This window comes from Corvus brachyrhynchos, unplaced genomic scaffold, assembly GCF_000691975.1.
Source record: "Corvus brachyrhynchos isolate BGI_N302 unplaced genomic scaffold, ASM69197v1 scaffold48, whole genome shotgun sequence".
In the NCBI taxonomy this organism is placed as follows: Eukaryota; Metazoa; Chordata; class Aves; order Passeriformes; family Corvidae; genus Corvus; species Corvus brachyrhynchos.
The window spans coordinates 4,971,215-4,992,216 of NW_008240027.1; the positions used below are offsets into that span (position 1 = coordinate 4,971,215).

The 21,002-nt window shown below is 44.7% G+C and overlaps 1 protein-coding gene across 20 annotated transcripts in view; it reads right to left on the bottom strand.

Moving 5' to 3' along the window:
• PTPRF (protein tyrosine phosphatase, receptor type F) overlaps positions 1-21,002 on the bottom strand; it is a 290,739-nt gene that overhangs the window by 80,789 nt on the left and 188,948 nt on the right. For 11 of the 20 annotated variants that reach the window (XM_017743499.1, XM_017743498.1, XM_017743494.1 and 8 more), the window contains exons 6-7: positions 19,152-19,169; positions 10,314-10,424 (exon numbers count right to left, since the gene is read on the bottom strand). In XM_017743499.1, coding sequence (XP_017598988.1) covers positions 10,314-10,424; positions 19,152-19,169 — 129 coding nt within the window. The remainder of the gene's footprint in view (positions 1-10,313; positions 10,425-19,151; positions 19,170-21,002) is intronic. The other 9 variants (XM_017743501.1, XM_017743496.1, XM_017743495.1 and 6 more) reach the window with 1 other exon arrangement.

Below are 21,002 nucleotides of genomic sequence, written 5' to 3' on the forward strand. Positions count from 1 at the left end.
AGCAGGAAATCATGAGTGCCTTGAGCTAGGTCTGGAGCTAGATTTAATTTAAAGGCTGGAGTTGCCTTTCACTAATGTCCTTTATTCACCTCTGGCTCTCTGAGAGCAGCAGGACAGAACAAAGCAAAGCACAAATCAGGTTTTGCTGAGTAGCTACGAGCTCCTGTGCATGTCACCAGGGGCCTCCCCGAGCCATCTTTGGTATGGCTGGGGCCACTGCCAGAGCTCCCTGCTCTCCTGCCAGCTAGAGGAAAACCCAGGTCCAGAGAAGAAAGGAGAGGCAGACCTGCTCGTGCAAAGGGCCCTTGTCTGAGCATGGACAGAGCATGGAAAATGGGCCACCCCAGCACAGGGACTGCTGAGGAGCAGAGAAGTTGCCTCAGTGCAAGGGATCTGCATCTCACCCAGCCCCTGCTGCCTTGTGGCAAGGGAGGGCAGCATGCTTGGTTCTCTTCCAGCTGAGATCAAAAGCAAGCTTTTTGCCTCTAGAGAAAGTTTAAAAACTTTTAAAGCTACAGGAAGAATTGAGGAACCCACTCTCCCTAGCAGCTTGTGAGGGGACTAATCATTCTGATCTCTGCTTCCAAAGACTGCTCTCGATCTCCAGCCAGAAAGCAACAGCAGTTTAGAGGTCTTACACTTGCACCTAGCACAGATAAAGGATTAGAGAAGGACCCCCCACACAGCAGCATGCACTTCTTCCTACTCTGCCTTTGACAAAACTGCCCTGGCTGGTATTTGCATGCAAAGTATATTCTGTACACTTTAAATCTCAAGCAACAAAGGCATGCAAGCAAAGTATCAATGCCATCACGAGTCACAGCAAACAGTAAGCAGATTTCATCAGGCACACTGTGGCTGTGCCTGGAAAGGAACCAGTCTGCAGGGCCCCCTCCCCGTTTGGGGATGGCTCTCCTCTCCCTACTGGAAAAGTCCCATCTGACGTGGCGTACTGTAGATGGATAAGAAGTGAAAAGGACCAACCTTCTCGCTGATCTGAGAGATGAAAGTTTGTTTTGTTTGATGGCAGAGTGCGATGAAGATGAGGAGGGAATAAAAAAAGACAAGGAAAAACACAGAGAGTAAAAACAGGCCAAGCTTCATCTGTCTGCACACCACTGAAACGACAAGACAAGACTACAGAGGTCAGCCATGACTTCCCACCATGCACACACCACTCCACGCAGTGACAAGAGAGCCACACTCGCACTGCTCTGGCCTGGAGCAGGACCGGCCCCTCCACCTCCCTGACCCACTCAGCACTCCTGCAGGCAGGGCAGAGGGGACTGCACATCACACACGTCCCCACATGGAGGGTGCTTCAGGGATGGCCCTGCTCTGGGCCAGATGCTGGAAGCACAGACATGTTTACATGTGCAGAACACTCACACACACAGAGCAAAGGACTCCAGCCATCACACAGACTGATGTGCTCTCATACACCCACTCCAGCTACAGAGATGATGGCAAAGGCACTTTAAACCCATTGACCACACACTGGGAAGACCATAAATGTAAATCCGAATTTTATAAAATATGAAAGAAATGCTCCAAGTGGTGAATCAAAAAATCTTCTACCATGAAGAGCTGTTCCCCCTCTCCAAACAAAGAGCTAAACGTAGCAGAGAGGTATTAGGCAAGTGACAGACATGCGCAGTCTCAGCTGGGCTCGGTTTTGAGAGAGTCTTATTGGTACACTGTGCTGCAAGTGAGAGATGGACAAGGAATCAGAAGGACAAAAACACCCAGAGAATTGAGCAGGTCCCAGTTTTTGTTCCTGCGGGAGAGACAGCAGAAGGTTAGTTGCATTTTCCTTATAGACAAAGGAGATCTTATTTCTCCAGCAGGAGTGACCTCACTCCAGCTACAGATCTGTGGCATACCAGCTGTAATCGAACCCTCGCTGAGAGAATACACAAATGGATTTTATAGTTAAAGACTGCTTATGAGTCACATTTTTGATGGGGAAGGAGAAGGTGGGGGAAGGAATTTGCTTTCCAGCAGAAACACTGCAAATTAGAGAACAGCATGTGGCATTATACAGTGCAACAGTACAGTAAGCCATTTCCAGCAATTAGAGGACAAGATTTTAACCAACACTGACATGGTACAGGCAAGGCAACAAGCTACCAATAACAGCTACTACAGTGGCCTACAAAGTGTAATGGAGCTTGCTGGAGAACAGCAAAACACTTATTTACATTTTTTCAATTGAACTGATACCAGGGGATCTGAGCCAGCCAACTGAGAGCTTAACTGGCCCATAAGTGAGAGCCACATCTAGCGAGGAGCCCCACCAAGACATCTTTAAAACAAACAGTCCTAAGCTTAAGGTCCAGGTTTCCTCTGCCCTACTTTAGAAAGGAGATTTACCTCTTGGTCTACAAAACATTAGCATAAGGCTCATTTGATCCTGTGAGACCCTGTGATGGGAGGGAACCTCTTTATTGCTGCTCCCAAGCTGGCACTTTATTTCCTAATCTAATGGAGCATATCACATCTGCATGGCTTCAGCAGACAGTGAGGGGCTCCTGCCTTCTGCTCAGCTCTTCCCAACAGGGAGGATTTGTTTCCTGCCCTTGCCCAAGAAGGACAGTGCTTCTGGAAAACCAGGTGTGCTCGTGGAAGGCTGCAATTCCAGACAGCAGCACACACACTGCAACAGGGTAACACATACTCCAAGTGCCGCCAGCTACTACTGCACCCATTGGGACTGTGAGACTGAAGGGCAAGAGGCTGGTGAAGGGTGTGAGATTGAGGGATGGTGCTGGAACAGCTACAGGAGTACCTGTCCTTGCTGCTGAAGCCCCCAGAGCCACTCTCTGCCCTTGGGAGGGACTGATGGACCCTGGCCATACCAAGGGGACTCACTGTGGTGCCACTTGGTCTGCCTGAGGGCAAGGTGAGGGGTGCTGCTCCAGCTGGGGGACAGCCAGGAGCTTTGTTTTGGGGAATGTGGCAGGGATCACACTGCATCAGCGGGCATGGACAGGAGTAGGCTCCAGCAGTGGCTTTCCCCAGGTGTTGACACTTCAGATTAGAGCTGGAAAGGTGAGGAGACACATGTGAAACACACTAATTCAAACAGATTACTTTCTGGTTTGTCAAACAGGAACAAGTTTAGGACCTGCTATTTGTCATTAATTGCTGGATTATCTCTTAATCTCATTTTATATTAGTGGTTTATAAGCAATAAAAACCAGTAGCAGGCTACTTTGGAACATCCGTATAGCAAGAGGAAACACCTGGGCAGAAAGTTCTCTCTGCTTTTCCCTTAGTTAAGGCTTAAACAGCTGCTGCTTTATCTGAGATAAACCTGATAAATGGCAAATTGAAAGTTTCATCTCCTTAGAGGTTCCATTCACATGGTCCCTTATCTCCAGTTCTCTAGCCATGTCACTCCTAAGCTAAGAAGCATGTTTTATCAACAGTTTTTCTGCTTTTTTACAGAGCAAGTGACTCTGAGCAGTGATGGTAAATAACATCTGCCCCCCCACCATGCAGGGACAGAGGCAGAGGATTTAAGCCAGAGTATCCCCTGTGCAGAATACCACGGCTCACTAGCCACGCTACCATGTTCTCACGAACCTGAGCTGCCTGGCAGCTGAGCTGAACATGCCAGTCTAAGTGCAAGTCAACTCACAGCAGAAAAGCCATCAGAGGATAGCAAACTCCAGAAGGTAAAAAACGAGGCTCCATTTGAGATCCAAGCTGAAACAGCAAAGAAGCAAAGAGCAAGGCCGTATCAGACACGTGTCTGCCAGTCCTGGCAGATGGCTCTCATGCTCTACAGGCAGAAATTCCTATGCCGACTGAATTTGGCTTTTACTCTGCCACAGATGTGCTTGTCTGTGCAGCAGCAGCAGTACTCTAACCATGGCAGCTTGTTGCAGAAAGAATGAATTTGGATTTATGGGGGATTCTGCTTTCGAATAGTCTTGGTCATTAGCTGCCTGAAACAATGCAGGCAGCTGTGGCCAGGATATGAATGCACAGGTCTGAGAGTTTAGATCACCAACTCAAACAAAGGAACACATTTCCAAAGCTTTTCAGAGTGGGAAGCTAATACTTCCCTGAAAGCATCAAGAAAGTTCATTATCCCAACTGGCTCTGCAATTCTACGGGGAACTGCCAGCATCTGTCCTGTGTGAAAACCCTCTGGTGCTATGCAAGGCATTAATATAAAGGCCAACCCAGACACTTTGGAATCCAAAAGACACAGAGGTTAACAAAAACCCAGAGGGGGATGAACCTGTTCCTGCTTATCTCCAAAAGCACATCTTGTGTCTCAAGGACTCCACATAAATCAAATTTTATCCTTTACAGGTTTTAGTGGTATAGAGGAACAAAAGGACAGATTGTCTTTTTTACGCCAGATTACATGAGAACAAGACAACCTTCCATTATATCCGATGAACAATGCTCTCATGCCACACTGATGAGTATATTCCACCCTAGAAAGACAGACAGGATGCTCAGGGTGCCCAACCATCCTTTCCCATTCATAGCGCACACACATGCATGCATGAATTCAATTATGAGCAGAAAATCTCAGAGCACCAGAGATGTATTTCTTAGTCCTTTGTGCAAGTGGATATGGAAGGGGAGGAAATGGACATTTAGTTGGCAGAGATATGCAGGCCTAATTGTTCCACAGATGTCTGTGCAGGTCATGTGGGGAAGAGGGGGAAAGAGGTTTGCAGGTACATTTTTGTGTTGCATTATCATACACTGAGCCACCAGTCACGCTCCTATTTTCCACAAAGGTCATTTTACAAATAATCAGACTTGAGCCTTGCAATGCACTTTGAACCATCAAAGGACTTTGCAGGCAATAAAACTGTTAAGCTTATTTAGTTGAGCTCTATAAAGCACATTGGACTCTTTGGATGGAATGTGCCAGCTAAAGGACAAAGAACTATTATTTATTGAACCATGATTGTTACAAGCATTATAGCATAGCAGAATGCTCACAGAAACATGTTGATGGTGACCACACTTCCTGCCAGGAGAAAATATGACAAAAATATTCATAGTAATATTTGGGGAGGAGAAAACTTGGCAGAAGCTTCCATGTGCTTCTCTGGCTCTGAAGCTGGGCAGCTCCGGTGTGAGGATACACAGTGACAGCAGCACGAGCCACAGTGCCCATGTCACATGTGGCACAGTCCAGGCTGTGCTGACCCGAGCCTGCTCACAACCAGCCAAGGTGTACCTGCCCACACTACAGCTGCTCTGACAGGGGTTACGGCAGCACAGCTACAGCTTCAGCATCGACAAGTACCTGGGGGCAGAGGAAATGAAGTTAAAAGTACTGAAATTCCGTGAAAAGGAGCACACTTTCTTCACCAGTGCCACTGGTCTCTGCTGCACTGCAGCGTTATCTCAAGGTCAGGACTGTGCAGAACACACACACGGATGTTGTGGCCCTCCAGACCCGCAGCCTCCTCAGCCATCTGCCAGCTGCTGAGGGCTACACTCTGCAGCCTCTACTGCAGCCTGGCTCTGCTTCTTCTGATGGTCCAGGGCAGACATCTGTCCAGAGCAACAGTCAGGGTCGTCCAGTCTGATCCAACTGCTGGTTTGTGTTTCCTGTCATCCAGGCATCTCCCTCACAAGTCTGTCCAGTCTCTGCTTGCCTGTGATCGGTGCCAGGCCCTCAAGCACTGGCAGTGCTCCTCTCTGGTCAAGTACTGTCACCCCCATCAACCCTGAGGAGAAGCAGGTTTAACGGAGCACATTGTCAGAAGTGTGTGTATAGCTGGGTTGTAAACAAATGTATTCCCTTGTTATTTAGCCATTTTTCAGACATCTTCACTTTTGGTTGCTGACTGTTTAACCACTGTCCTCAGCTTTTACTCTTCTCCTGGCAATAGCCTTGAGCTTTGACTGCTGTTGCTATTTTAGCTGCTTTAATATTACATAAGCAGAAAATGTTCTTTTTAAAGGCGTCAAGTCTTGTTGCTCCAGGCCCGTGTCAGTCATTCAGAATTATTATTATTTACACAAGGTTCCTGCTGCAGTAAGTATCATATAGCCACAAGTAGCCATTTCAGTGAGCTCCCTCCGTGTCTGAGACTAAGCTACTGCCAAGTTCTCAAGGGTAAAACCCTGCAGAGGCCAGAGAATTGCTGCTAGGGACAGAGCGACAATCCAAATTTCATTTTGGGTGATAGCTCCTTGGTGAAATTTGGCAAATAAAACTTCAGACTCCAAGCAGGGTTCCCTGCTGCCAAATGAAATGCTAGCCTGGCCTTTCAAAAAGCAGATCAAGAAAGCACAGATTTTTGCAGTAATACCATTTCTATTTACTGCTGTCTGATTTACTAGTTAGCAATTTGGGGACAAGTCAAATAATTCAGTTTTAAATGGCCTTTTTTTTAAAGTAACTGTGCAGCTCCTTCTCTCAGTATGTGTAGCACTTTGGGCTAGAGAACTCACTGCACTTGCCCCACTGCACTGTGCTTTGAAGGCCTGAAAAGCAGCACTTAAGAGGAGAAAACTGGGCAGCAGATTTCTCATTTGATGGCAAGTATGCAGCCAGTGGTCCTAGAAGTACTATTCTAATAGCACTGGCATTGCTCACTGCTGTTAGCAGCACTGGGGAACACTTCTAGTGAACTCCACAGTGTACTCTTACACACAGTCTTCCTACTCATCTGCTTCATGTGTAGAGAAAGGAAAGGGTAGAAAACCCCCTTCATATAGGGAAAGGGTGGAATAACAGTGCATCTATTGAGGGGCATACCGCACAGGCCACCACTTTCACAGGCATTTCATACGACAAGACTTTTTTTGCTGAAAATGCTTTTCTCTTTGTGCAGATGTCCCTGAAGCTGTAGGCAAATGAAAAGTGAAATGTGTTCCTAAAAACCCAGTAGTATAGGTGAATCAGTGCAATTACACTGCACTCCCAACGAGCATGACAAAATGACACCACCTTTTTTTCTTTTTCCACACTAGGTCCAATCTGCCTTCTACTCTTAAATCAATTTCTTGAATATCTTGAATCAATGTCTTGGATATTTTGCTGCTAAATTAGACAGTAAGCTCTCTGGATTAGAGGAATCACATCTTCCATATGTTTCTATTCCCTTCCCTTCTCCCTGCAGCACCATCAAGTCCCAAACCTAATCATTGCTACAATATACTGTGGTAAATGTAACCATGGACCACGAATGGATCTGTGTTTCTTCACAGTGGTAACAATAACATCCATACCAGCACTGGCAAATGTGCCTGTGGTTAAAGGGCAGGGTAGGAATACGCCACTGTGCTGCTCCCTTCAAAGTCCCTGCTATGCCCCAGATAGCCACCTTGCCTTGGCATGCTCCCTGCTCTTGCTTTCACCTTCTTCTTGCTCCTCTGATGGTCTGGATGTTTTGTGCCACTCTCCAGCAGTGGGAGGCAGTCAGCTTCCAGGGCTGATCCCAGCCCCATCCCAGCTCAGCAGCAGCAGCCAGATAGACCCATCAGTCCAGAAGCAGAAGGCTTATGAGGGTTGCTTTCCAGCACACTTAGTAAGATGAAAATAATAGCTCCAAGGAAAATGCATCCATTTTCCTTTACAAATCCCTGGTGTGGAAATGTTTTAACTTTTAATGAAGTCCATCTGTGCAGAAGTGCGGGCTCTAAAGGATTTACAGAGACAAGACACTGGTGTAGCCTGCTCCTTCCTCCTCCTGTTTCTTCATTGATATAGAAAGCCCTGAGCAGTGCCTGTATACTCCTTCTCAGCACCCAGCCTCTTCCTTTGTTAGCAAGAGAAGTATAAAGATGCTAATGAGCCTGTGCTTTCTAACACAGCCCACTCACAAAGGATTACCTGGGAGGCTAGGAAAGGGGAGAACATGATCAAAAACATAAATCCCAAGAGTCAAGAGACAAACAAACATTTGAACTATTAGAAAAACAATAGGCTGTAAATGAGAGCAGGCAAAAGCAGTCCCAAGAACTACACAGACTGGAAATCAGTGTTGCTGCTCAGCACTCAGCCATGCTTCCTGAGGAAGTGGACGACTCCTTGGGTATTCACTACAATGAGGTCAATCATTATAAAACCACCAAGCAGTGATGGGGCAGCCCACAGACTTAATTTCCACTGTAATTTAGCATTAACAAATGTCCTCTCCAGTAAAGATGCAGGCACTTTCAAAGATCCTTCTGCAAGTCACTGATCTTTCTAACGACAGTACTGTAGGACTAACACAAAAAGAAAAAAAAAAGGGATTTTTTTATCCTGCATCCCAGACCCGAGAAAGTAAGATATTTCTATTTTTTTCCTTGCATTAAAGAAATAAAATACTATTCTTGGTTTGAGTAACTTTTTGAAGTCTTTAACTAATCTAAGACTTTTTTTTTTTTTTTTTGGTAGAACATTTGCTATCACAAACTGTAAGCAAAAGTACCATCTAGGATGTAGTATGCACAGGAAATATAATCTGATAGCATCATCACAATTTATGGGGTGTCATGTCTTAAATATAGAGCAGGACTTTATCAGGATCATGTAAGCTGGAGACTCACATTGTAAAGATTAAGTGCAAGAAAAAGGCTTGTTTCAAAAATTTATGTGTAAAAAAGCAGCAGTTAACAGCAAAACAGGTCTAAGAACATGCTTTCGTGGGTGAACATGAGGATCCTCTCACGTGTGCAGACCACCCACAGCCCATGCTTAGCCCCAACAGGGCAGATGAACCTTGCTGAGCACAAGCCAAGTGTAAAATCCAGTACACTCCTCAGTCCTCTGGGATTCATTTGCTAAACAAAGAGCGTTCATTAGTAAAGAATTGTAAAGTTGTTAAGAAGAAGCTTTTCTACCTCTTGAAGCTTTTGTGCCTTTTTCAGCCACATGTCTACAGAAAATAGAACAGTGACAGTCTGAGCATGTCACAGGAAGCAAAAGCATCCCAAATACTGCAGCAGTACAGCTGGATATCCACATAAACCTATGCAAGAACAGCCAGCCTGGTAACTAGAATCCTTTCTCTCAGAGTGCAAAGGGTCAATCTGGGATGAGTTTTAGTACAGCTTGCCTGAAAAATGAAATTGCAAGAACACAGGGAATTTAAAATCATCCATAAATACATTGTGAGAATGAAATGAGTGATTCCACTGCATAGATATAGCTTCATCTTCTGAATATGCTTAATTGGATACTTCAGTCTTCCAAAGACTTTTATAATCCAAATTACACTGCAAAATAAAAAAGCAGTCCCCCATAATAAGCAACAAAAACAATGCCAGAAGCCACCCCTAGAAGCAAACACACAGCATGAGAAGACTTTATCATTCTCATGTCCTCTTTCCATACTAACCAATGCATATACAGCCTTAAGACTGTATTTTCTTTCTTTAAATCAGAGGAAGGAAGAAACGAATATGAGATTTTATTATTAGTCTGTTGATTTACTATATGGAAATAAAATCTGGTTCTAACCTCCTAATAAGCACGAGCACAAGAATGTTATTTTCTTGGGAAAACCCATAACTACATTTCCCAGGGGGTTCCTGACCAATGACTCTGGTTCTACAGAGTTTCATATGAAGCAGCACATTTTTTTCTTGCCGAAATTAACAGAAAGTGTACAGGGAATTCAGCACTTGCTTCTCTCCAAGCTAATTCAAACACCTTCAATGTAGAGCAACAAAACTGCCAAGAGACTATCCTAATATAAAACCTTGTTATTTGGTATGTTGAAAACAGTTTTAAATTGGCAACACAGCATAACCATTAGAAAAATTGCTTTACATGAATTGTGGCTAATTTCCAGCAGGTTCCCAGTGTGAGCCATTAATACCCAAAGGCTCAATCATTGATGCATGTAAGATGGATTAGGACAACTCCAAAAAGCTGTTCAGTTTTTAAAAGTACACATTCCAAAGCAGAGGCCTAAATATTGGCTCAGTATAGCTGAGCACCTCTGGCTGATCAGAGCATGACCAGTTTTACACTACTCCACCAAAGGCTAGTTTATACTGCGAGGATTAAGCAGCCCTTTGTCCCAATCAAGACAACTATGACACAGAAGTAAGAAGTTCAAGGCAGAAAGGAATTCCAATTCTGCCCATATTTCAGCATTTTACATAACACCATATAAACAGCAAAAACAGATTTCCAGAAATGTGAGTCAAACACAGCATGGATCAAAGATATCATTGAACTTAACTTGCTGGCTTTTGAACAAAAGGCCCCACCACACAATCCACAGTGCAACCAGGACACGAAGGCAGGGAATGTTCACCTTTCACTGAAAACCATGGAGATTTTGGGAAGGAGGAGAGTGACCTCCTTGGGTGGAAGCTGCTCTTACCTCGAACATAAAGGTTGGCTGGGGCAGAGTAGAGGGTTCCTGCGCTGTTGGTTGCAACACATTCATATTTGCCTTGGTCTGATTCCTCGCTGTTCTCTATTTGCAGAGCTCCTGTACACAAACAAGATGAAACAGATAATTCAGGTTATGGCAAATCTGGTAATCAAACCAACAGCCTCTGAAAAGGAAGGCCATGCCCCACGCTTTTAAGGTATCTTCCTGGATAAGTATTTCATGATGTTCCCTGGACCCACAAGGTACCAGCATGCAGCCAAAGGTACCCAGTCTGCTGTTAGAAACTTGTGAAATTGATTATTGTTATTTTTCTAATGTGCAGGGAAACACTTACTGATTTATTTCTAACCATCTCAACCACTTATATTCTTTGCTTCAATAAAGGAAAAAAAATACACATACACACATATTAATTACAGCTTCATATGGGACTCCTGTCTAATAAAAGGACCTTTAATAAGTCTTTAATCAAAACGGCCAAGCACAAAGCACACTTAATTGTAGCTGTTTCTTATCTGATGCACACAAAGCCTAGCAAACACTCAACAAAACGCGACCTTCCTGCAGAAACTGGCACAGTCCCATCCCTCCCACCGCAACCACTCTTCCTTGGTAATGTCTCAAAAAGACATCTCTTTTTGAGAAAACCCTTTGCCTTTCATCAGCTTTTTCCATGTTAGTGATGTCCGTATTTTTTCAGATTTCATTATATATGATATAAAAAAACAAGAAAGTCAGTCTGAGACATGAAAAATACACACCAATGTAATACAACTGATTCGCTGCACGATGCTTGCATGAAGGCGACCCTCCCTTTGTCCCAGCAGTGCCTGCTTCCCCAGCTTTAGGTCAGGAGCAGTTGCTTATCCCAGGCTGCATATTCTTGGGACATGATCTGATCCCATCCCCAAAGTGCCAAATGCATGAGGGGCATGTCTAAATAATGGCAGTAATTGTCAGGGCACACAGAGTAGCAATTCACATGGGGAACCTGTGCAGGACCCAGGATGTGGAAGTGAGCGATGGTCTAAGCTGGTTTGCTCTCATCTACTCAGCCTACTCCACTGGTGTCCAGCAGCGCTCAGCTTGGCAGCCTGGCCTTTCATCCAAATTCTTGCCCAGCACAGATGACTGCTCAACTGGCCACACCTAAACTCCCTTAACTGGGCTCCATATGCAGACTAAAAGATGGAGAGGCAGAGAAAGAAAAAAGCAAGATGCATATGACAGCAACCTGGCACTGCAGGAGTGTGTGGCCTCTGGCCAGACACTGAAGTGGCTGGTGCTGTGCCTACTTTCCCCAGGCGTTGTGGGAATAATTTTTTAAGTGCCTCCAAGTGCTCAAATTCTGCTGGTTAGTATTGCCTGCAAGAAGGGAACTCTGCTCACAAACCATATACCAAACTAAAAGATGTTAACCCCCTTGCTTGTAATGATCTGAACTCATTTCTGCCCACCACGGTTCAAAATGACCACTGAGAGTCACACTGAGAATAGCTGGTGAAATTGCCTTCTCCCTTCTTGCTAGTTCAAGCTGCAGAGGTCAAACTCAGTTTTTCATATCATCAGAACAGAAGAAAAACTAATGTGAATCAACCACTGCCACCTACATTATTTAGAAGGATAAATTGAGACTGTAGCATAAGCCTGTATGTCATGGGGAAAAATGAACTTCCCCGGGTTCTGCCATATAATAAAAATGATGTACAGAGCCCTCCCTATTGTTGCATTAGTGCTGGAAATGAGGCTTCAGCTAGACAGAGAAAGCTTGTTTGCAAAAGTCCACCTACTAACAAAAGGACCTGCCAGCTTGCCTGGCCACAGCGCTCTGGACGCCCACAGGATGAAGCCTACAGAGCTCTGCTGCTTAATTTAGGGAGGACAGTGAATTTTTATACCCTGTCTGGGAAAAACATCTTCAAGCAGACCGTAGCATGATAGGCAGTGGAGCAGGACAAAGCTTCCCAGCATTGACAAGATAGAGAGAATCAGAGAATCTAGAAATGGAAAAGACCTATTAGGTTACCTCGTGCATCCCTGGGGGCCAGGGCAGGATTGCTCCCTGTTGTAAATGTACTTGTGTTGTGTCCAATCCCATTTTAAATGTGCCAAATGATAGGTCTTTCACCACTTCCTCAAGGAATTGATGCCACTGCCTGGTTATGCTCTCTGTCAGGAGGATTTTCCTGGAACTCACCATATATTACCCCCTTTGTAATTTCTGCTCATCACTCCTTGGGCATGCATGTGCTGCAGAGCTCATTCCAAGTGCTTCCATCAAGCTTGTCTGGGAAAAGTTGTCTGCTGCAAAATATACCCAAGCTTAACAAAAAACCCAACTGGCTGGGCTGGAAGCAGAGCCAGCTTCAAGTGACAGTAGTGTCTGCCTAGAAAAAAAGTAAGATCCCTAGATAATTCCGCCATAAACACATACCTTTTTCCATGACCCTTTTTGCCATTTAATACATATTACTGGTAATTTTTTTACCCTTTATACTCACGATCACCATGCCTCTTAAATGTCAGTCCAACTATTTTTCATCTTTAGGGACCTCAATAGTAGAAAGAAAAAACTTAAGAGATGAAGAAAATGAGGGGAGTTTAAAAAGAAATGCTGTTACTGCCTGTCAACATGGACCAATTTCTAGAATAGTATTATAAACATGCAACATGTCAGCAACTGCCTGCAAACTGCTCAGGGACACTGGGCAAGGGACTCTGGGTTTGTCTGGGTTGGGACGACTATTCAAATTATGGTGTGTCAGGAGGAAGACAAGAACCCACAGCAGAAGGAAGTTAACACAAACCTCGCAAATGAACCAGAAAGAAAACAGGTCCTGCAATAAATCATCATTAGACAAACATAAAGATCTTGCAGCATAGCTGACAGCCAGCAGAAACTGAAAGGATCGTGGTAAACTGATGGCAGTCAGCAGGGCTGGAGGGATTTTCTTGAAAGACAACCTACAACTAAGTGATGGATCTAGGCAAGTGTAGGGTGTCTCAGAGTACAAAGATTTATGAATAGAGTTAAGAAGCTCAGACATTTCTGGAATCAGAAAGCTGGAGACAGAAATGCATCTGAAACTTGGAAAAAAACTTCCTACAAAATGCTCTCAGCCCTAGTTCAGTGGTCCCAGAGAGAGACATCATCTCTTGGAGGGTTCATGTCTAGGCTGGACAGGACACAAGGAGTACAAGAAAGTTAAGATCCGAGTTCTGAGTAGCATCGTTCCCTGAAATTCATGGAAGCTGCATCCGAAGACGCTCAAAAGCACGGAGAGTTGTTTGCCTCGAGAAGTGCAAAGGACCTGATTTCTATTCCTAGCCCTGTCAACATCTCATAATCTTCGGCGCCTCTGCAAACCAAGGCTAGGAAGGCTGGTTTACTTTTATTCATTACTTTGGGATTTATGTTGTGTAAGTTGCTGAGTGAGGTCTTGTTCACACAGGATGTTACTGCAGGCTTCTCACACGGACGCCTCCAGTGCTCCCGTGCCAGGTGCCTTATTCCCATTTGTGTGGCTGAGTCCTGATGTGCAATGAGATAGCAGGGCTTTGGTGGATGCATGAGGACCATCGACCACCAGGACATGGATACAAGTACACAGAGGAGCAGTGAACAGCTTGTTTGGGAGCTTGTGGGGCTCTGCAGCAGCACGTGCACATCAGAGTGAAACCTGTCCCTGCTGAGCATCACTCAACCTCCGCTGCTCCTCCACACCTGAACTGCAGCAGGGCTCCAGAGGAAGAGGGGAACAGCTCCTCACCATGCTGCCATGTCACGTCAGTCTTGCTTGTGCTTCAGACCTGCTCCTGACAACACAGCTTATCAGAGAGCTGACAGCTCCTGAGAAAAACCCCTGGCTGCCCTCCAGTGCCAGGGAGAATGGTGACAAGGCAGAGTTTTCTGGGGCTGAGGGCAGGAGTCAGCCCCTCTGACTGACAAGCATTCCTTATTTTATATTCCTTATTCCTCTTTGCTGGTATCTCCTTGCCAGCCCCTCCCCTCCTCACCTAGCTTTTCTTTTGCTCTTTAACTCAGGCACAGACAGCAGCCCCTTTAGCAGCTTTCCAAGATACTTATCTATTCAAATATACTTGTGCTCAGGCAGAATCATTAGTTGCAGTGACAGTGGTTAAAAGAAACATTTAAAAAGTGCCCTGCACAGAGAAAGCATGGGGAAGGCAGATCCTGATAAGGGATGCTTTTTGGCAGTGCTGGGTACTGTTGTGCCATGGAGGGCTTGTCACTCTCTTCTCTAGGTGACAAACCAAATGTAAAAGGCTCTGAGCTGCCACACAAATTGATCTCCCTGAAATCCTGCTCCGTAGCTCATTGGGTGCTTGTGCCCTCTTCTCCCAGAGAGCACCGCACAGAGCCAAACACTGCAGCTCCCGGGGCAACACTCTTCTGTATCAATTCAGGTCGGAGCTCCATCCCCAGCAGTGGGAACAGCTTTTTCTCTATCAGGGCATTCACAGCCTCAGTCCTCCAGGCTCACAACGAGGGGACTGACTTTTTGTCCTGGTTATAAAATCATGGAATGAAGACATGGAATGAAATGGTCCTGTAAGTACCCAAGAGTCAGAGAAACCAGGCTGCAGACACAGCACTCATCTAAGGAAAGGACTTGCAATGCAGATGGAATGAACCCAGCTACCTGACCAGGGCCCTTCCTCTCAGCAAAGAGGTACATTTTGCCTACCTGCACACTACAGCATATGGCTACTCTAAAACCCGCCCTTTTCTTTCCCCCTGCTTCCCACCAGCTTCCTTCACATAAATACTGCCTGACTTCTCTTCCAGCAGTATTCTTAGCCCCCCTCTTCAGCCAGTTCCCTCTTCCACAAGTGCTCAGGTGTGGGTCCCAATCCCTTTTGCTAAAAATTCCCTCCTAGGGAAGGCGAATTTCTCTACAAAAATCCAGGGAGCTGTGGAGCAGGGTCAGAGACAATCCCAGATCAAATAAGGACTCATAAATGTGAATATGGTGGACAAAGAAATAATGTGAAGCCCTGACAGTGGGGGAGTTGGACTCTGACATCCTGGCTGCTGCCTGAGATAACAAACACTTGCTGTGGGAGCTGTGAAAAACCACCAAACCACACGAGAGTCACTAAAAATGAAAATAAGCATTTCCCATATTCGCTACTTTTGGTAATTTATAACAGCACCATCTCCCAGCTGTTACAGAGGATTGTACCTAGCCTCCACCAGCTATTGGCACTGCCAAATATGCAAAACAAGGTAACTACAAATATATTTTCATTGTTAGTGTTCATTATGGTTATTATGCCTGCGAGGACAGGGATTGGCATACAAGGGGCCTGTTCTGGATGGCAGCAGTGCTGAGAAATCACTCTCCTGAGCACCAGAGGCAGCTGCTGATAGTACCTGACTGCTGCCATGAACTGGACTCGGGCAGAGAGGGAGGAGATGAGACCCAGCATTCTCAGCAGTGTGAGGCCTCCTCTTAGACAGCAGAGTTTCAGGATGCTCTGATCTCTCACTAGCAGGTACAGGGAATCTCGGGGGACTCTGCCTCAGAAGCAAAACTACAGCACTGTCAAAAGCACAGTAACACCTCTGTGTGCTTCTAAAGGGACACAAGTCAATCTGAATGTGACAGTAAGAAACATGGCATGACAAGCATTTCCAGGCACTACCCACCCAGCCTCCCCCTGACACTTCTCCTGCAAGCAGATCTCATTTTAAAATTGTTTTTCTTTTGCTTTCTTTTGGTGACTGGAAAAGCTCAAGAAACAGGAAAAAAATCCTGTAATACACAAAGACCAACCAAATGTACAAACACATACTCAAAAAGAAACAGCAAAATTCTTTTAGCTTCCTCTAATCTCTTTGGATAGCTTTACGCTCCAGCTCGCAGGATAGCATTGAAATAATGGAACTATATTTAAACCAGTTCACTTGGGACTGGAAAAGGTTTAGCTACAGCTATACAGAAGTTGGTGCGGGTGTTTACCTGGCTTCCCAGACAGCTTCTGACACCCAAGTGAGCTGATCTAAAGTTAATTCAGACAGACCTCTGCTATGCTGACGTCTGCAGGGAAGAAATACTCTTACGTATAGGAACCTCTGATATTTCCTGTGGTGACAGAAAAGTAACAAATAAATCTGACTGGAAAGGGATAATGCCTGAGACGATGATATTTCTTTACCTCCTCATGTGTATCTGATCCAGTGCCTGTTCAGTCTAGCACCCACTAGAAACACAACTGAGTTCTGCTCTCTCTTACAGCCCAGGGCAGGAAAATGCAGCCAGGTTTCACAAAGCTGAGTGAGTGATATTGTAGAGAAATGCTGGAAATGAACATCTTATATTCTACTTTCAAAATATAAATGGGGCAGAACTTGCTTAAACATGGATTTGCTGATACTATCTGTGGGTCACCTTAAGAAGCCAGCTCTTGCCTAATCTGACAGGCATTTGCCAGCTCTGTGTCTTTCTGATGAACAAACAGGGATTTCAATATTAATTTACTACCTGGGACCATCCCAGAGGGGTAAAGAGTGAAGCTACAAATGGAAATTCTGAATTATGGATGAGAGCTCCTCCCATTTCAAGGAAGCCAGACATGTCTTGGACAGAAAGGACCAAATATGTGGGGGTAAGGTCAAATGAGTTTATTTAGAGATAAAAATCCCCTGTTTGGAGGGGTGCATGGCAGAATATCTCAGATCATCCTCTGTCTAATCACATGCTGTTCCCTCCAGGTGGGTTTGCCACTGCTCTTGACAGAAATGTCTTGGATACCATCCCAAGAACTCCAGACACACAACTCCTAGCGACAGTCACAGCAGCAATGAAATCAAACCAAAACCACCCCTTCCCCCCCAACATTATTACCAAAAGGGTTCATTAAGAGTAATTACTTCACCCTTCCTTTCAGACCAAATTAATGGATTCCAAAGCATCAAACTTACCTTAATGAGGAACAAGAGTGCAGCTGGGTATAGAACATGGCAGAACAGTCACTTCTACATGGACACAACCTCACCATCATAAAAAAGCACTTTAATCTAATCTGTCATTATCTTTAGAAATTCAATGACCTCCATTTTAAATAAAAGGCATCAGGCTGACAGAAATCCTCTAGAAGCCAGAGAGCAGCACGTGGCTTCTGTTTGCTCTCACAGAAATGTCATCTTTGACATTCAAACAGGACACATATATTTTAAATAATGTCAAGAACACTCTTAAAATACCTCATCAGGACTCAAATGGGGGTGGGAAGGGGGTGGGGGTGCGGGAAACTTATGTTTTATGAGATGGATGGTTCTTTTCACAGAGATGCGATCGGTTCCCAAGCAGGACGTATGGAGCATCCATGTGGTTCTGGTGCTGAGTCACTAATGTCATCAGCTAGGAGAGGCGTGCAGCGAAGCGTGCGGGGAGGCCCTGGGATGGCTGCACACTCAGCATGCTCGGCCAGGAGCTCAGAGTGGATGGAGTTAGCATTCCATCTGTCACTTCATTTTAGCATTTGCAGTAGAAATAGGAGACGAAGAAATAGTTTAAAGGAGTTTGTAACATCACAGCTGTCAATCTCAAGCGTTCCAAAGGGAGGAATGACAGATATGGTAAGCCCATTCATATAAAAAGAAGGTTTGCAGTCTTTTTCCCTGACCCAGATTTGCTACGGAGGCAACTTAATGCAAATACGTATCAAACCGCGATTCACCTTTACTCTAAAATCACTTAATAGGAGCTGAAAACATTAACCCCCAGCAACAGAACCAGTTACAAGAGTCATATTATTAACTTCCAGCAGTGATTTGGGGAAAAGGGGGAGGAAAAGGGAGAAGGGGGAAATCTGAACGAATGAGGTTGTGTTGATTTATAGGTAGAAGTCATTCTGTCAAGAAATCCAGAGGTCATTCAAGAGGGGTAACCAAAATCACAAGAGAATTCAGATGGGCCTTAGCACATAATGCTGATTAACATGCTAAAGTTAATCTAAAGAGACAGCTTTGAGTGTTTAGGCTAGAAAAAACAACACTCCAATGGAAAGTCATTACTGGTGCATACAGGCTGTGAAAACTAGCCAGGGACTGTGCACCAGACTGGGCTGGGCTGTCAAACTAGGGGTGGGTTTAATTAATGAAGGCTTAAAGAGCCAGATGTGCTTCTGATTTGTCTGTTTAAAACAAATCTTAATGCTGCAAAACAACATCGGTATGTCCAGCTGAGAAAGGGGGGGGTCAAGGTCAGTGGTTCTCTGCTCTGCCGCCACATTAGAGGGTGAGTACATCTGAAAGAGAAACATGTGGAACACAAAGGTGTTCCTTATCTCAGAGTCACATTTGCTCAACCTTTCAAGAATTTTTCTCCTTCCAATTAGATTTTCATGACCATCAGCAGCAGCACAGATTAATTTAACTGTTCTCTTGTGAAAATGTTACCTCCATACATTTACACCAAAGTAATCCATCTGAAAACCCAGAGACAAAAGACCTCCGAGGTCACAATGTGTGGGAAGTTCAGAGACTTTCAGGAGCTGCAAGAGATGTCAACTCTCCTGTGGTGGAGGCCTGGGACCATTTTCCAAACTTCTGCAAACTTTCCGTTGAATAACCCCCTTTCAACAGTGCGAAATTGCAATGGATGAGTCTACAAGAAATCACGCTAAAACCCAACCGAAATAAACACACTAGTGGGAGAGTGCAGATGAGCGAGAGCACTGGCAGAGTTAGGGCTGAGAGTAAAAGCTGGAGATGAGAAACACCGGAGGAGAAGGGACAAGGCAGACAGGAGATGGAGTGACGTGACAACTGGAGGCACATTTCAGCATTCTTACCTCTGATCGGTGTACCACCTGGTGAGGTAATTTGAATGCAAATAAGATTAGAGAGAAGCATTAGTACAAAGAGGAAAGGAAGAAAATTATAACTAAAAAGCAGAAAGTTTTTTTAAAGCTAGAATTTGTATTAGCGCGACAGGAATAAACAAAAAGAAACTGATGTGCAATAAAAGTCAGAGTGACACTCTCAGGAGGTTAGTAAAGCTTATTGCTTTCAGGAGTGCAGCATCCAGCCCTGCATCTCTCCATTGAAGTCCCCACCCTCATGAACAGGGGCCAAACTAAGCTGCCGAGGTGGCACTGCTGGCTGGCCTCACCACTTGCATTCACCCACACCACTGTTCAAGCAGTTGAGATGGAGGACACTTAGGGGAGATGGTGCAGTGCTCCTTCATTCCTCATACAGAACAAGGAGGGTGTGTCCTGGGGCTGTGTGACTGTGAGTGTGCTGGGCAGGAGGGGTGGAAAGCGCATGGTTGCGGGCACTCGGTGCAATTTGGCTTTGAGGTTAGAACGACCAGTGGGACAAAATCTGCTTGCTTAAAGACATTAAACTAAGAGGAAAGCGTAATAAATCAGTTTTGAGTCATTCTCCACATTCGCGTAACCCTTGCATCAGGTTCCCTCTGGCCAAGAAATTGGTGTCACGCAGAATTAACTTTACATACAGAAATATTTCGAAATGAAGTGGTTTCTGGTAATGTAACAATGGCACGCTAGCCTCTGTTGTTCCTGCCTAATTTGGATGTTAGCAGAAGAAAGGAATCCCTACCCTCTTTATAAGGCACTGGAGATAATTTTACATGCTGTAATGAAGAGTATCTTATAAGGAGGGCTTCTCTGGGAGTGAGGTTAAATTATCCTGTTGCAACAATCTATAAAGGTTCATTTTATGAGGTCAAGGTATTTAGCAAGTGGAGGCTCCACTGGCCAGTGTCTTGAGTTCAGTGTACAATCAATACTGAAGTACGATGGAGAAGCTCCAGCTGGGCAAATTGGCAAGGAACCCTTCTAATCCCCACTTTTGTCCCCTTGGTCTTAATTTGCACATATGAAGGCTGTTAGTATAAGGGAGAGATTCATGCAAATTGAATCTGTAGGCAGTTCATGGTATGTGTTGGTTTTATGCAGATTTGTAGGATCTGAATACCAAGCACTTACCAAAGAAAACTGAGGAGTTTAAACAGACAGAAAAATAGGGTTAAACAGGACACAGTGTGTCAAATCATGTTCAGTGTATTGATTAATAAATACCAGTATGCATACAAGACTGTCGTGTATCTCAGATTTACAGCTCATTCCATTATCCACAATGATCACCCAATGGGAAAGAAAGAAAAGAATTTCTGTAAATACAAGGGCAGCATATTTTAAGCACATTTAACTTGCCTCTTAAAAAGTAATTACAATATTTATACTTATTCTTTTTCTTTCCTAACTACCCTTCCTTTAGGCAGAGTCCCTTTTTTGAAGCAGGAGCAGCAATTCAAACTACTCATTTTAGCATTTTCCTCTGCCAAGATGACATTACCCCATTTTAACTTTATGTCTTGTTATATTTTCTGATGTCTTCTACCCAGAGATGACTGAAGCATCAGAAAAAATCTTGCAGTGACGGAAGTTGTGGGTAATCTCTTGCAATAAAAAATCTGATGCTTACTTATCCTAGTAACTACTGCTACTCTTAACAGAACAGTTATACCCAGAGATACTTACAAGGAATAGCACAGCCATGGAAAACAGGGTTATTTCTCTTTGCTTGTTTGGAAAGTTTGCCAAGCGATATTTTTGCTCTGTTTGGTCTAGGGCACTCCCCCTCTGGTGTATCATGTGTCCCCTGCCCCATCG